The sequence below is a fragment of the Cervus canadensis genome, chromosome 5, assembly GCF_019320065.1.
Source record: "Cervus canadensis isolate Bull #8, Minnesota chromosome 5, ASM1932006v1, whole genome shotgun sequence".
Lineage (NCBI taxonomy): Eukaryota > Metazoa > Chordata > Mammalia > Artiodactyla > Cervidae > Cervus > Cervus canadensis.
The window spans coordinates 15,321,148-15,335,142 of NC_057390.1; the positions used below are offsets into that span (position 1 = coordinate 15,321,148).

The following is a 13,995-nucleotide window of genomic DNA, read 5'->3' on the forward strand; positions in this document are numbered from 1 at the left end:
CTAATATTCTAGTGCCAAATATTTAACCCATTCAGTTGGTCAGGAAGCCTTGGGCTGAAACACTGGGTCATTCCATCTTACAGAGAGATCCAAAGAGCACCAATGCTAGACATGGCCCTGGGACATTCTGTGGTTTACACACCCTTGGTGCTTGACGGGTCTTTCTTTGCAAGGGTCACCTAGAAAAATAGTACCTTCAGCACCTACAGTACCTTGGATCTTTAGATTTCAGGTATGATGATCCTGGATGTTAAAGCCTTGCTAAAGGACAAGAGGAGGGTACTTGATTAAACTGCAAGTCAGTAAGTGGTAAGTCAAGGAGTGTGTTTTCTGACTTGCATCTTTGAAATGCATACATCCCAGTGTACTTGATGGGCTCACATTTGAGTTAATTCTGTTCATTCTCTCAGATGACCTTCAATAACCATCACCATGGTGGAAGATAAGATGTGGTAGGTACAGTCACAAACTTAGATTCAGAAGATTGTTCCTTCACTAGGCACTGCTGCTTTGTCAGCTCTACCGCTGATTGACTGGGTAACCTTGAGGCAAGTTCCTTCTCCTTTGTAGGTTTCAGCTTTCTGGTTCTTAAAGTGAAGAAATCAAACCAGGTAATCTTCAAAGCCTCTTTGAATTGAGATGAACCTTTTCATTCATCTAAAAATACTCTGATGACAGGAAGGCTTCTTCTTTCCAACCATGCAAGGGCTGTGGAGATTTTCCTATGAGTCGTCCCTTACCAAAAATGACACCCCATTCCCATCATCCCCCTCTCTCAAGAGCCCTGGCAGCAGAAAGAAGGCTTGTCAGAGAGGTCCTTCCTTGAATAGGTGGATATGTCCTGCTTGGAATAAGAAAAAGGAAAATCAATGAAGCAAAGGCAGGAGATGTTAAGAAAATGAGAAAAAGACTTGTTAATTCAAAACAAGTATCTGAAACAAAGCCGCATCAATTTATTGACCGAATATACAAAAATACCCCCTTATCCCCATGTACTTAGACTGTTGTGCATATAATACAAAATATTTAATGGATCATTGATGTCTTCTGTATTTTATTGTTGAGGTCTTTGAACACAGTTGTAATTTCTTTATTAGTAAGTAAGGGTTACCTGACTTCAGCCCCTTTTAGAAAATCATGTCTCCTCATTGTACTTTTACCTTATTTCATAGCTCACTTTACCTAAGTGAGTGTTGAGGGACAGTACAAGGTTGGAGTTCTGCTCTTATGTGTAGAATCCCTAGTAACAATCAGTAGGTTTTGAAAAGCCTTTGGTCCATTGAGAAAATGGACTAAGTAGAGAGGGATGGGATGCGGTGGGGCAGAGTGGAAGGGGGCGGGTGTATGTATACATATAGCTGATTCACTTTGTTGTAAAGCAGAAACTAATACACTGTAAAGCAATTATACACCAAAAAAAAAAGAAGCGTACAGACAAGGATCATTCGTCTACCAAGTAGGGCAATGGTTAAGATCCTCAAAGTATATGGTTGTGTGGGTCATTGGCAACACTGCTCCTTTAGAAATGAGCCCCTGGAAGTTGCATTTGCCAAGGATTATGCTGTTTCCCTTTCTGACCTTTGGGTAATCTTGTTATTGGAGAATTCACATCAATGATCTGCTTCCCTTGGTCTGCATAATTCTTTTCTTGAATTCATTTTCATTGAAATGGTAATGTTTATATCTGCCTTGCTTAGTAAAGTATAAATAGCAAAAATGTGCATGGGAGATCAGTGCTTACACTGATGTATCAGCTTCATCTGGATTGTCAGCTGAGAGATCTCTGAACAGTTACTCCTGTATCACTGGGTAGACAGTGTGACTGGTGATAGACAATATCATATATGACTTTTACAGATGCCTAAGCAGAATTCTTTTAGTAACTTACTAGAGTCATCCTTCATTAAGCAAAAAGAAAATCTGTGATATTTGAATCATTCAAAATTTAGTTTCATATTCAAAGTTCAGTTTCAGCAAAAGTGGACTAAAATATGCATCTTGGTCAGGCTTTTATTCTAGCATAATACATTTTCTTAACCTTTAGCCTTAGAGTTAATCTTCAATGTGGCAGTTCTTATGAATCTGTTTATAGATAGGACTAACAGTGGAAAAATATCTCTGAGAGCTCTTGTCATCAAAGAAAGTTCTAATGAAATAATGGGGCTTTTAAATATAGATCATTAGTCAGAGACATGAAACAAACATCCTCTTATTAAGCTATTACCTCACCTCATTGTTGAAAGCATGAAACTGCAGAGAGTTAGAGTATATCATTTTCATAAAATATTAGTTGTTGAAGAGCTGGTCTCCAGGCATTTTAGCTTATTTTTTCCTATTCATTGAAGTCCAAAATATTGCTCATCTGAACTTTCTCTGTTAATCACTGTTACAGTAAATCTGAGACTGCAAGATGCCCAGTAATGCAGAACTTGTTCACCTTAAGGTCAGTTATTCAGTCCTTGAGCTGACTGTCTTTAACAAGAAATCATCATCTTGAATGAATAAAAGAAATAATAAAAAGGAAAGCAAGAGACTTTAGTTCAAGAATCTGGACCGAAAAGCCACTGGGTTTCTAGGCGCCATTTCCCCTTCGTCCTCCTCTACTGTCCACTGTCCCATTTTAGAAGGGAATAAGCTGCTGGTGAGGTTGAGTTGAATTGAAGGTTCCTTACCCCCAGAAGTAGCCCTAATAAGCACTATTGTGTCCCCACATACTCAGGGAGCATAAAGGATGGGCCCTGAAATCTGCCACAGAGGAGGTATCTCTTGGGTTGACCAAGGGCCAGGGAGAGTTTCTGAGCAAAGTGGGCAGAGGGAGAATTTCTAGTGAAGAAAGGTGTGTGCACAAAGTCAGTGAGAAATTGAAGACTATAGGGTTTTCAAAGAACTCTAGTACTTATGCTCGTAGGGCTGAAGCATGAATTAGGAAAGAAGTTGGCTAAGAACTATGGCCAGAGGTGTAGCCCGATGCCCCATGATGAACGGCACTCTGCTATAGAGAGTGGTTCGTGTTCTCTAGCCTTAAAACGGCATAGAACATTCTGAGTGAGGGAATTCCCTGGCAGGTTTGCAGTTAGGTGGAGAATGGAGTTTTTCAAATTAATTTAATTAATTAATTTGGTTGTGCTGGGTCATAGCTGTGGCAGGCAGGATCTCTAGTTGCAGCATGCGAGCTCTTAGTTATTGCATGTGGGATATAGTTCCCTGACCAGGGATCAAACCCAGGCTCCCTGCATTGGGAGAGCACAGTCTTAGCCACTGGACTACCAGGGAAATCCCTAGAGAATGGATTTGAGGGAGGCAGACAAAACTGGAGATAAAGGAACCGATTAGGGGGATGAGAAATACCAGGAAAGATAAGAGGGTAGGATTCGGAAGGGAGGAGGAGTAGGAGAGAAGGAAGAATTGACACTAAGGTTCCTGGCTGGGGCGACAGCTTGGGCTCTCAGGAGATAGGAATACAGGAGAAATGGAGGTGAGCTGAGGTGGGGAGCGGTAGGGAGTTCGTTTACTATGACTGTGTCCAATAGATATTAGTTAGATAAAGGGTTCTAAAGGACAGACCCTTGAGAGAGACTGGGAAACCATCAGCATGGAAATGGTAATTAAAGTACTTCTGAGTTTCTTTCCAGCCCTTAAATCCTGTGGTTCAATGAATAACGTAATCTCTTCAACAAATGCCCATTTCAGGAAGTCTAAAATGAGCAGTGGCCGGTGTGAAGTGACTTGATGACACAGTGCAATTCTGTCTCTCGTGGTTATGACTAGAAAATCAGTTGTGATCTCAGCCTGATGCGGACATTGAAAATCCATCAGGACAGATTTAATGAGTGTCTTCTTTGTGTTAGATGCTGCAGGGAAGATTCACTTTTTTTTTTTAAAGATGTGAAATCATTTCGTTGAGTTTTTTCCATTCAGGTTGAGGTAAGATGTAGAGGTTTAAAAAAAAGGGTAGAAGTCAGAGAGATTGGTCAGGAAGGTCAGGAAGTGGGGTTTAGAAGGAAGACCGTGAATAGTGAATTTGAGATGATAACAGAAGATGAAATGGACATGATCAAGAATAAGAAGGATCTTGGCCAGAGACCAAGACTGGATTCATGCCATGTGAAGTCTGTGGAGAGGGTGGAGAGCAGAGGAGAAGGGAGTTTTGGGGAATAAAGCAGGTCGCAGGGAGGGCCAGCTTGAGCCCTGGCAGGCACCACCTTCAAGCTGAGAAAGGGTGAGGCTCAGTGAGCCAGGGAGGTTAAAGCTAGAAGGAGAATAATCCTCCATCAGGGGTCGTGAAAAGGGAGTTTAAGGAGAAAGGTGGCCAGACGTGATGATGACTGACTAGAAAATGATCATTGAATTTAATGATAGGTTGGCTGCTGGTGGTTTTTCTCAAAGGATAAAGAGTTAGAAAGGCAGAGTGTAGGTCAGGAAGGGAAGAGTAAGAAGAGGAGTAATAATGATAATAGCAATAGTAACGTGTACACTTCCTAAGTTATATGGTAGGCAGTGTTTTATGCACCTTGTGCATTTTAATTTTGTAAATTACCATAGTAATTTTAGAAACATATTAGTGTTATTAGCATTACTAATATCGTTACTGTTTCCTTTTTACTGATGAGAGGTATATTAGATAAAAACAGTGAGCATAGATAGTTCTTTTGATACATTTTGCAAGGATAGAAGAAGTGGAAAAAGCACAGTAGGGGACATTGTGGTTAAATGAACGCTTTTCTAAGAGACTGTGACAATTTTGAAAGCAGTGAGGGAAGGAGACAGGAATCACTGAAGATGCAAGAGAAGGATGAGCAGGTGGATCGGAGGAAGAGGTGACCGGTAGGCATGGCGAGAAGGCCCAGCCTTAAGGAGAAGGGACACCGTTTTGAGAAAATTAAGAAAGTTTTATAGTCACTCAGATTTTACAGTTCAAAAGTGAGACTGTCTCTGAAGTTACGCTTAATCGTGTTGGACAGTTAGGAAGAGACGTGAGAGAGCTGCTGAATATCATTGTATGCGTCTTCTTTCCTTGAAAAATTTATGACTCAGTGTTTGAAGTTTTAGAAAAACTTAACTTTATTCGTATGAACTTGCCCAAACTGAGTTCTGTCGAGTGTGATTTCACTTGTCATGTTCTTTATCATTTGTTACCTCATTTTGTTATTTGAACATAAACATGAAATCTTCTTCACATGTATTTGGATGCAATAATTGCATATTCTCTTGATCGTTTCTCAAAAAAACTTGTATTTGGGACCTGTTTGGTCGAGAGGCAGAGAGGACAGAGAGCCTGGCAGTTGCAATATGCAGTGTGGCCACAAACAAGGAGAACAGCAGTGCTGGGGATGGGAGGCTGGAGAGGAAAGTGAGTTGCATAGCTGAGGATAAAGAACTGTATTGAAAAGTCCATCCGTGGCTTTAAAACTGAGACGTCACTTTTACGAGAACACTTCTATTAACGGGAGATAGAAAGCACAGGACCACTGTCATCAAGTTTATAGAGAACAAAGTGAACTTACAAGTTGGCCACTGGCTAATCAGCTGGAGCAGCAGTGACATTTAGGATCTGAGTGGCTATAAATTGGTGACAGGAAATCGTTCCCTGTGAATAAAGTCTTTCCTCTAGAGTAACAGGGACTGGCTGGCTACACTGCTGAACTTATCAGATCAGATTCTCCCTCTCTTCCTCCCTCTACTCCTGCCCCCTTCCCTTCATGGGAATGTTGTTTAAAGTTGACCAAGTGTTTGTGCTCAGTTACTGAGTTGTATCCAACTCTTTGTGACCCCGTGGACTGTAGCCCGCTAGGCTCCTCTGTCCATTCATTATCTCTAGGACTGAATAAATCGTTGCTCAAGCAGGCCAGTGATTTCAGCTGCCAATTTGCCAGGTAGAACTGTTAGTATTTACAGCAATCAAAAAAAGGTGACAATACTTGCACATATTTCCACTGCAGGAATATCCTCTCCTTGGAAATGAAGAAATCGAAAATATTTAGAAAACGTGGACTGGGGCATTTGTAGCAGTCATTTCAGTTTCAAAACATTTCCTGAGGAAAAGTAAATGTTTTCTTTCTCATAGAACCCAATATTTTGTCTGTTGAGATATGTTCATCAAAACATTTTATTGATATATAAAATGTTTTCGAAGTTCATTCTGTGTAAACATGATCATCTCATACTAACCGGGGTGTGTTGAGCACCTCTGTCTCTCCATTAGTATCTAGTGTCGTCTGTCTGTGTTTTGTGTCTCATGGTCCATGTCTTTTTTGCAGATATTGATGAATGTGTAAACAACACTATTTGTGACAGTCACGGGTTTTGTGACAATACGGCTGGCTCCTTCCGCTGCCTCTGTTATCAGGGCTTTCAGGCCCCACAGGATGGGCAAGGGTGTGTGGGTGAGTGCTTAGATTTTTTTTTTCCTCCCGACATCTCTCTATCAAGAAGAAATCAAAATCATCAACCACAGGAGAGATGGAAGCAAGGTAACTGGGCAGAATGACATCAATAATTTGATCTTGTCGTATGGCTTGGAGAGGTGCACAGTGACCCCGCAGCTTCTGAAATGGTAGGGATGTTAAGAAATAGAGAAGCATAACTTTGGATTTAAAGGTATATTAAAAAGAGCATCTGTTTAAGCTCTTAGCTGGGTATGCGGAACGCTCCAGTCCTTCCTGCACAGGAAATAGAGTCTGGTGTGCGGTAGAGCTTGTCTGTCTTCAAAATGTACCTCCCTTAGGCAGTGCGTTTAAGGAAACGTGTTGGCAGGAGTTTCTGTTTCCAGGAATGACACCCGTAAAATGATGCTTTGGCTTGTGCAAGCATACTTCTTCCATCTGTCCTGAGATTGTCAGAGCTGGAAGGAATCTTGAGTATCATCAGATGTCCTAGAATATGGTCCATCACATGCTCACATAAAATAGCCACTTCCTATGTCATGTTCTGATCAGCCGTGATTTCTTTAAGTCAAATTCATCATGAGGCATACTTGCAATTAGAGCAATTAAATGGGAAAGAAGTGATTTAATTCAGAACTTCACAGATAACAAGCCTTTTCCTTTACTCTTAATTTAAGAAAATCTGCCTCTGGTCGTTACATGGCAGATGACACTTGAGGATGAGTCAGCAATGTTTTAGTTTGGAAATTTACAATGAAAGCAGCAATTCATTTCCCATCCAGATTGAACTGGGAAAACAAAGTTGGTTTGGAAATTTAACAATAAAATCACTTGAATAGTAACCACCTTTAAGGTAACACTGTTGTAATCACTTGTCCCAATTCCTGCTGTAGTTTCCTATGCACTAAATTACAGTGGTAAAAACCATCTGCCATTCACTAAATATGTCGACTGAATAGGTCTTGTGGTCTGGCCCTCACTCACTTTCTCAGCCTCACCGCCTGCTTCCTCACCGGTTACGCTCCTGCAGCATAAAACTGCTTATGCTTGTTCATGTAGCTGGGAAGTGATTAGGCTGTTGTTCGCTCCTTTTGCTGAGAATAACCTCCTGGCCTCCCCCTCCCCGAGCCTCAGTCCATCCCATTCATTCCTGAAGCCCCTGAAGCCAGAAGTTCAATGTCATCTCCTCCCAGGTACCATTCCTGTTCTGCTTCTCACCCTCCAGCTGAGCTACTATCCTTCCTTCTGCTTCCCAAATACCTTGGATAAATTCTATTGTAATACTTACATCCTTTTGTGCAATAAATCAATCATGTATGTGCTGCCTGCAGCTGCCTTTTCCAAGGCAACAAGCTCCATGTGATTGAGAACATTGTCTGTCTGTCTCTCCTGACTGGGCCTAATGTTTGGCCCATTGTAGGTGCTCAGTAAATGTTCACTGTTACCTATTGTGGTATCAGATGTCAAACCACTGACTCCACTTATCTTCTGAGCCCTTGATTAATGTTTATTTCTAACCAGGCAGATGAGTGCACCAAATCCATGCCAATGTTTCATTTCGACCCACAATATACCACCCTTAGAGAAGGAATATCTGTTATCCTGTTAATAGACTTACATGTGTTGTTATATTTGTCTGTTCTCTTGGAAAAATATTAACTGAGCACCTCTTACATGTACCACACCACACTGGGTGTTCCTCAGGGTTGAGAGATGACTCAGCCCTCTGGGACCAAACTTTGGCCTCTCTGTTCCCACTGCTTGGACCCTGGCTGTTTATCCTTCTTATCCACTCATCCTTCAGATGGAGCTTGGTTCCAGTATTACTTCCTTAACCTACCACTGCACTTAAGGTCCACTGTTCCATGCTGTCCTAATGCTCTGTACTTTTCATTCCTAGCACTTATCCTGGCCTCTAGGACTTGACATTAAGCTCTCTGAAGGCAGGAGTTGGCAGGAGCTCCCTGAAGGCTTCCTACATCGTCATTGTCTCCCCAGTCTGAACCATAGAAGTAAACGAGAAAATATTTTTTGATTGAATGAATACCATCTGGTAGGAAAGATTTCAATAGCTATGGAAATAATGTAAGTTAGAAAGTAGAAGATTCCATTTGATAGTTACCTAAAATTGATAAATGCAAACTGGCAAATATCTAAAGTCAATTTTTCTGGTCTAAATTATGACTGTCCAGGTTGATTAAATATACCAACTCTCTGCTTTACTTTGTCATAATATCTTTTCATAAGCAAAACTCAGCTTATTGGATTTATATCTGTTTATATACAAAGTGAAATGGAAAACTGAGGTAATTATCCAAATAAGTCAAGAGAGATAAGCTTTTTGTCCAATTAACTGGGTATAGCAGGTGAAAATAGTATTTTTTTCCCCTGAATGACTTGGATAATTGCTCAAATTTTTAACTTTCTATAAACCATCTTAGAGTATGCTCATGAAAGCTGATGTTTGTACACATTTAATCATGTTTAATGCATAAAATACATCAACATTTCAGATGTCAAGTCAGGTACTTTGTTTACTGGGCACTCATTAATGACATTTCTTCAGAGGAGAAAAGATAAAAAGTAGTATTGGACAAGGGCAAACATAAAATTAGCCTTTCTTTAGGGCCATGTACTTGCTTACTGTTAAATAAAATGGACTCATCTGTGAATTTTTAGTGTTTCAGTTAAGTATGTTTAACTAAAAATAAAAATATCTAGCAGAAGTAGAAATTACACTGTGGAACACCAACAGAAATTTTAAAGGCATGGTAATATCAGTGAGAAGTTACTGGACCGGTTTGCTTCCTGCCAATGATTAATGTAACCCAGTAACTACTTACAGGGGTTGTCCCTTCATTTCCCAAAGAGATACCCAACCTGACTTCTGGTTGTCAAGTTATGAACATTTTGGCTGCTAGAGAACTATATCTTTAGACATGTGAGTGGACTGTAAACAATTTCTAAAAATGCATTTCAAGAATTCGGCAGTTTCTGAAGTGCCAGTGCTGCTAATTTTCCTTGAATTAAAAACTGAGACAGAAGTACCCAGTTTTTAAGCCCTCATAATGTCAAAAAGTCAGGGAAGTGAAAATTAAACAAAGTGTACATACGATGCTTGCGGTACAGTTTTGAGTTCTTCCTTAAAACCGGAGTAGGAGTTTGCAAGCCTTGCGTTGTTTTCCTTGTCCCGTCCCACAAACCAAAGCTTGCAGCACTGCCAATGGGAGCCCCTTCCCCCCAAAAGCTGAAGGGTTTGATTGTTCCCGGGGTGGGGGGAGTCCCCTTGTTCCAGCAGACACCACCAGTCATGGCACAGCTGGTGAAACAAAGCGTGGCCAGGCGTGAGGAACACATCTGACTTGATCTGCGCTCCCTTTTCCAGATGTGAACGAATGTGAGCTGCTCAGTGGTGTGTGCGGTGAAGCCTTCTGTGAAAACGTGGAAGGGTCCTTCCTGTGTGTGTGCGCTGACGAAAGCCAGGAATATAGCCCCATGACTGGGCAGTGCCGCTCCCGGCTCTCCACAGGTAAGTGAGGCTGTCCGCACGGAGGGCTTCTCCCGGGGACCTGTACCTACACAGGCCTGGGCCAGAGACTCTGGGAGTGAGGAAGAAATGACCAAATATTTTGTCACCCTGCTGGAAGCGTTCATGCTGTTTCCAGGCCTGCCTTATCAGTGGACTTTAGACGTGGGTGATGACTCTTGGAGCCAGATGACCTCTAGTGTGCTTTCCAACCCGGAGACGCCGTGGGGAGAGTGAAGGTTCCAAAATGATGAGAACATTGGCTGGGAATTGCCTAAAACTGCGAGCCATCAGCTCAGGGCTTAATACGGCAACATCTCATTAAGTTGCATAATTCTTCTCTCTTGGCCCTTGGAGAAACGTATTTTGACACTTCTCTAAATTAAAAGCAACATATAGGTCCCTTGGGATCTACAAAGACTTCCTTCCACTTGGAATTCTTAAGGTCCCCCCGCCCCCCGCCCCCCGCCCCGCCCCACACCCCCTAGAATTTGGCCAAGAGAATGGCTGTGATTATGTTTGTTTAAAATTTGATTTAGACTGTGTCATCATGGCATACTCTGAAATGGAGAGCTGATGCTTTTCCAGATAAATCAGTCAATTTCCAGATCACCCTTTTAGTTTGTGCCATGTGGCTATAGTATGATTGTGTTTTGAGGCAAGTAGGAGACTAAATGGTCCTTTGAGACCCAAATAAAATGAAACATAGAATGTGTTACTATCTTGCTCAATCCCAGTTGATTTTATCCGTGCTTCTAAGAAAGCTTTGGCTCTTCCTCAATAGGGTACACTTGTCCTGTGTGAGACAATTATCTTTGCAAGCAGTAGGCAATAAAATGTAAAAATATTTTCATTCACACACGTTTTCTTCTTAATGATTAAATACAGAAAGGTTATAGGTGCAGAATTAAATGTAGAGACAGTAATTCAAAAACACTATGAAAGGGAAGAAAGTATTTCTGGAGGGAGGGGTTGCTCTTCCTTTAATGATCATCCCTGCAACTTATGAGCCATAAAGGAGAGACTTTTCATATTAACTCTACTTGTAATGGGGAAAAAAAAAAATCAAAAACCTGGCTGGCCAATAATAGGATTGGTGAAGTAACTACCTTTTTATTTGTCTTTGGTTCTATAGAGTAGCACCATCCCCATAGTTTTATTGTGACTGGAATAATTGATACAGTATTGTGCAGTCATTAACTCATCTGTGTGAAGGTTAGTAGTCATGATAAATGCATGTGATACAATGTCAAGTGAAAAAAAGAAAAGATAGTCCAGTGATCACAGTCTGTGGAGAAAGGGGATGGAAAAAAGACATAAAAATATAATTATTGGAATTACTGGAAATTTTAATTCTTTCCTTTATTTTCCACACTTTTTTTGAATACTTAAATTGGAATGACCAGGTTCTGATCTGTGAACTGTTTTCTGGCTATGCAAGCTTGGGCATATCATTCAACATCTATGAGTTTGATTTTCTCACCTGTAAAGTAAAGGCTATATTTGCTTCACAGAGCTTTATGGGTTTTTTAAAAAAGTATATAGATAAAAGCCATTTGTTAATAATGAAGTGCTGTGTGACGTATTAAAATCCAGACACATAAGGGTTATGTACTTCTCTTCCTTTCATGATCCCTTTGGAGTTGGTGGATGTTTTTTGACTGCAAATATTTTTTTGCTAGAGTGCTTTAGTAATATCAAGAAGGAGTTTGTTCAGTTCACCTAGTTTCAGTTAAGGTAGATGTCTGCGAGCCTAAAGTTTGCTCACTTCTTTTGTAGAGATTAATAGTGCCTTAATAAGATCATGAGACCATCTGAACCATTTTCCATGAACTGGATTAGCTCACTGTACGGTGTGAAAGTGAAAGTGTCAGTTACTCTGTTGTGTCCAACTGTGTGTGACCCAGTGGACTGTAGCCCGCTAGGCTCCTCTGTTTGTGGAATTCTCAAGGTAGGAATACTGGAGTGGGTTGCCATTCCTTCTCCAGGGATCAAACTCGGGTCTCCTGTATTGCAGGCAGATTCTCTACCGTCTGAGCCACCAGGGAACCCAAGCTCGCTGTAAACTACTTAAAACTTTATAGTAACTCGTCTTGTAAGCCTTATTCCTCATCCTCTACTTTTTAAGTTTTTGTGTAATCAAGTCCCTATCACCTGCTTTGCCCCCTTTATCTCCTTGTTCTCTCATTGACTGACTCTTTCTGGAAAATTCTTGCAGAGTTCCCTAAGTACTTTCCTGCTTCTGCAAAGAACAGCATTTTGAATATTCAGCTTCATAAAGCTTGTCTGCCAATGTATACATAGTTTCTCTTTCCTCTTAACATTATATCTGATCCTTTAATTTCTGAGTTTCTTGCCTATTTTCCCCGTGGTTCTCTGGCTTCTGCCAAATATTGTACACACTCAGTTGTTTTATTGGTCCATGTCAGTATAATCTGCCTTAGTAACTGGTGCTTATTAATTTGTATCATCCCTGGCAACTCTGATTTCTACCATATCTCAATTTGTATAGTTCTTGGCAAACTTGAACTGATTTTATGGAGTCTTAAGTTTGTCTTTGATAATATCTTCATTTTAGTAATTCTCTATCCTGGGAGATTAGCTATAAACTGCAAGAGGAGCTTCCTCTCTGACTTCATCAAGCTTCATCAAATTGACAAAATGGTCAATTGTTTGAAAAAGCTGATTAAAATTGGCAGTCATAAAAATGATAATATGTCTTTTCAATATTTAAGTTTTAACTGAAAGCATGTAACATACGTTTATTCCCCGATCCCTGAAGAAGAGCTGAGATCTGTCTTTGAGCAGAAATCCATTTGTATTCCATGTGGCTTGTCTTGCATAAACCACATCTATTATATGTTATCTACACCACCCACGTCAGAGGGAGTAAGAATGTAAAGGCCTTTGCTAAGTAAATCAGTGCAGTCACTTTAGGTTTTCACAGTTTTTCTCAATTTTCTATGGTTGTCTTACCCACTTCTAGTTTGATAACTTTTTTTTAAACTTTTTTTTTTAACCTTAGTTGTTCTAAAAGCTTTAAACTTGTTCTAGAAACAACTCTTCTGCTCACTCATATTTGATTAGTTTATATACAATTTACTTATGTAATTACAATAATCGTTACATTGGCACAGAGCGTTTGAGAATAAGCATAGCTGAGTCACAGTTGGCGTACTGCTCAACACACTAGAACAGAAGTGTGTGGACCCACCTGAGAACAGCCAGCTGGCGATGAGCCCTCCACTAGCTTGTGGGCATTAGCCAGGATGTTTTTCGGAGGACAGGAGAACATTTGTTCATCTAACAAGTTGGTTAAAAGAGTCTGTATCATTTGCCAGTCAAAGAACCTGCTGTTACCGAGAATAAAACATGTTGTACCATATCTAAGTTAAGGTTTTATCAAGGATTCAAACTAATTTCATTCTTTACATGATAGACTAAAAGCTTAGATCTCATCCTTCCTGGAAGATAATTAGGAAAAAAAGATACATTTGCTTTGTAGGCCGGAATATTTTCACTTGGCTCTAAATGTCCCCAGGGCAACAGACATTCCAACAAGGTGCAGTAGCATTGTTATCTGGAGTGATGCATTACTGAGGACAGAACTGGGGCTGAGGAGTGGATGCCAGAAAGACAGACTTCAGAGCAGTATGCAGAAGAACTTTCCAATAGCTAGAGATGGTCACAATTTCTTGTGAAATTGTGGGTGTTCCCCTAGCAGTGTCCAAGAACAGGTGGGACACCTACTGGCTGGCAGAACGACTCTTACCTTCAGTAGGGCATTGTCCCAGGTGACTTTGAAGGTACTTTCGAACTTTAATGTCCCAGGATTTTGTTTCTGAACTACTAGGCTCCCGCCTAATTTTTTAGGTCTGGGTCGAATGTTTTCACTGCCTGGGCCTTTGACCACTAATTTACATTGCTGTGCATTGCCTAAAAGCACCTGAAACAGAAATACCTAAAAAAGGTCCCTAGCGGACCACTCAGCACCTGTAAGGATATGGCTATGAAATATAGCCTGATGTTTTTATTTCCTCAGTGCCTGTGATAATTGCTCAATAAGAACTTTATGTCCTTGGCCAC

At 40.7% G+C, this 13,995-nt stretch overlaps 1 protein-coding gene across 14 annotated transcripts in view; it reads left to right on the forward strand.

Moving 5' to 3' along the window:
- The window catches only part of LTBP1 (latent transforming growth factor beta binding protein 1), a 443,172-nt gene that overhangs the window by 374,817 nt on the left and 54,360 nt on the right, over positions 1-13,995 (forward strand). For 9 of the 14 annotated variants that reach the window (XM_043468289.1, XM_043468292.1, XM_043468290.1 and 6 more), the window contains 2 exons: positions 6,258-6,383; positions 9,769-9,912. In XM_043468289.1, coding sequence (XP_043324224.1) covers positions 6,258-6,383; positions 9,769-9,912 — 270 coding nt within the window. The remainder of the gene's footprint in view (positions 1-6,257; positions 6,384-9,768; positions 9,913-13,995) is intronic. The other 5 variants (XM_043468293.1, XM_043468298.1, XM_043468300.1 and 2 more) reach the window with 1 other exon arrangement.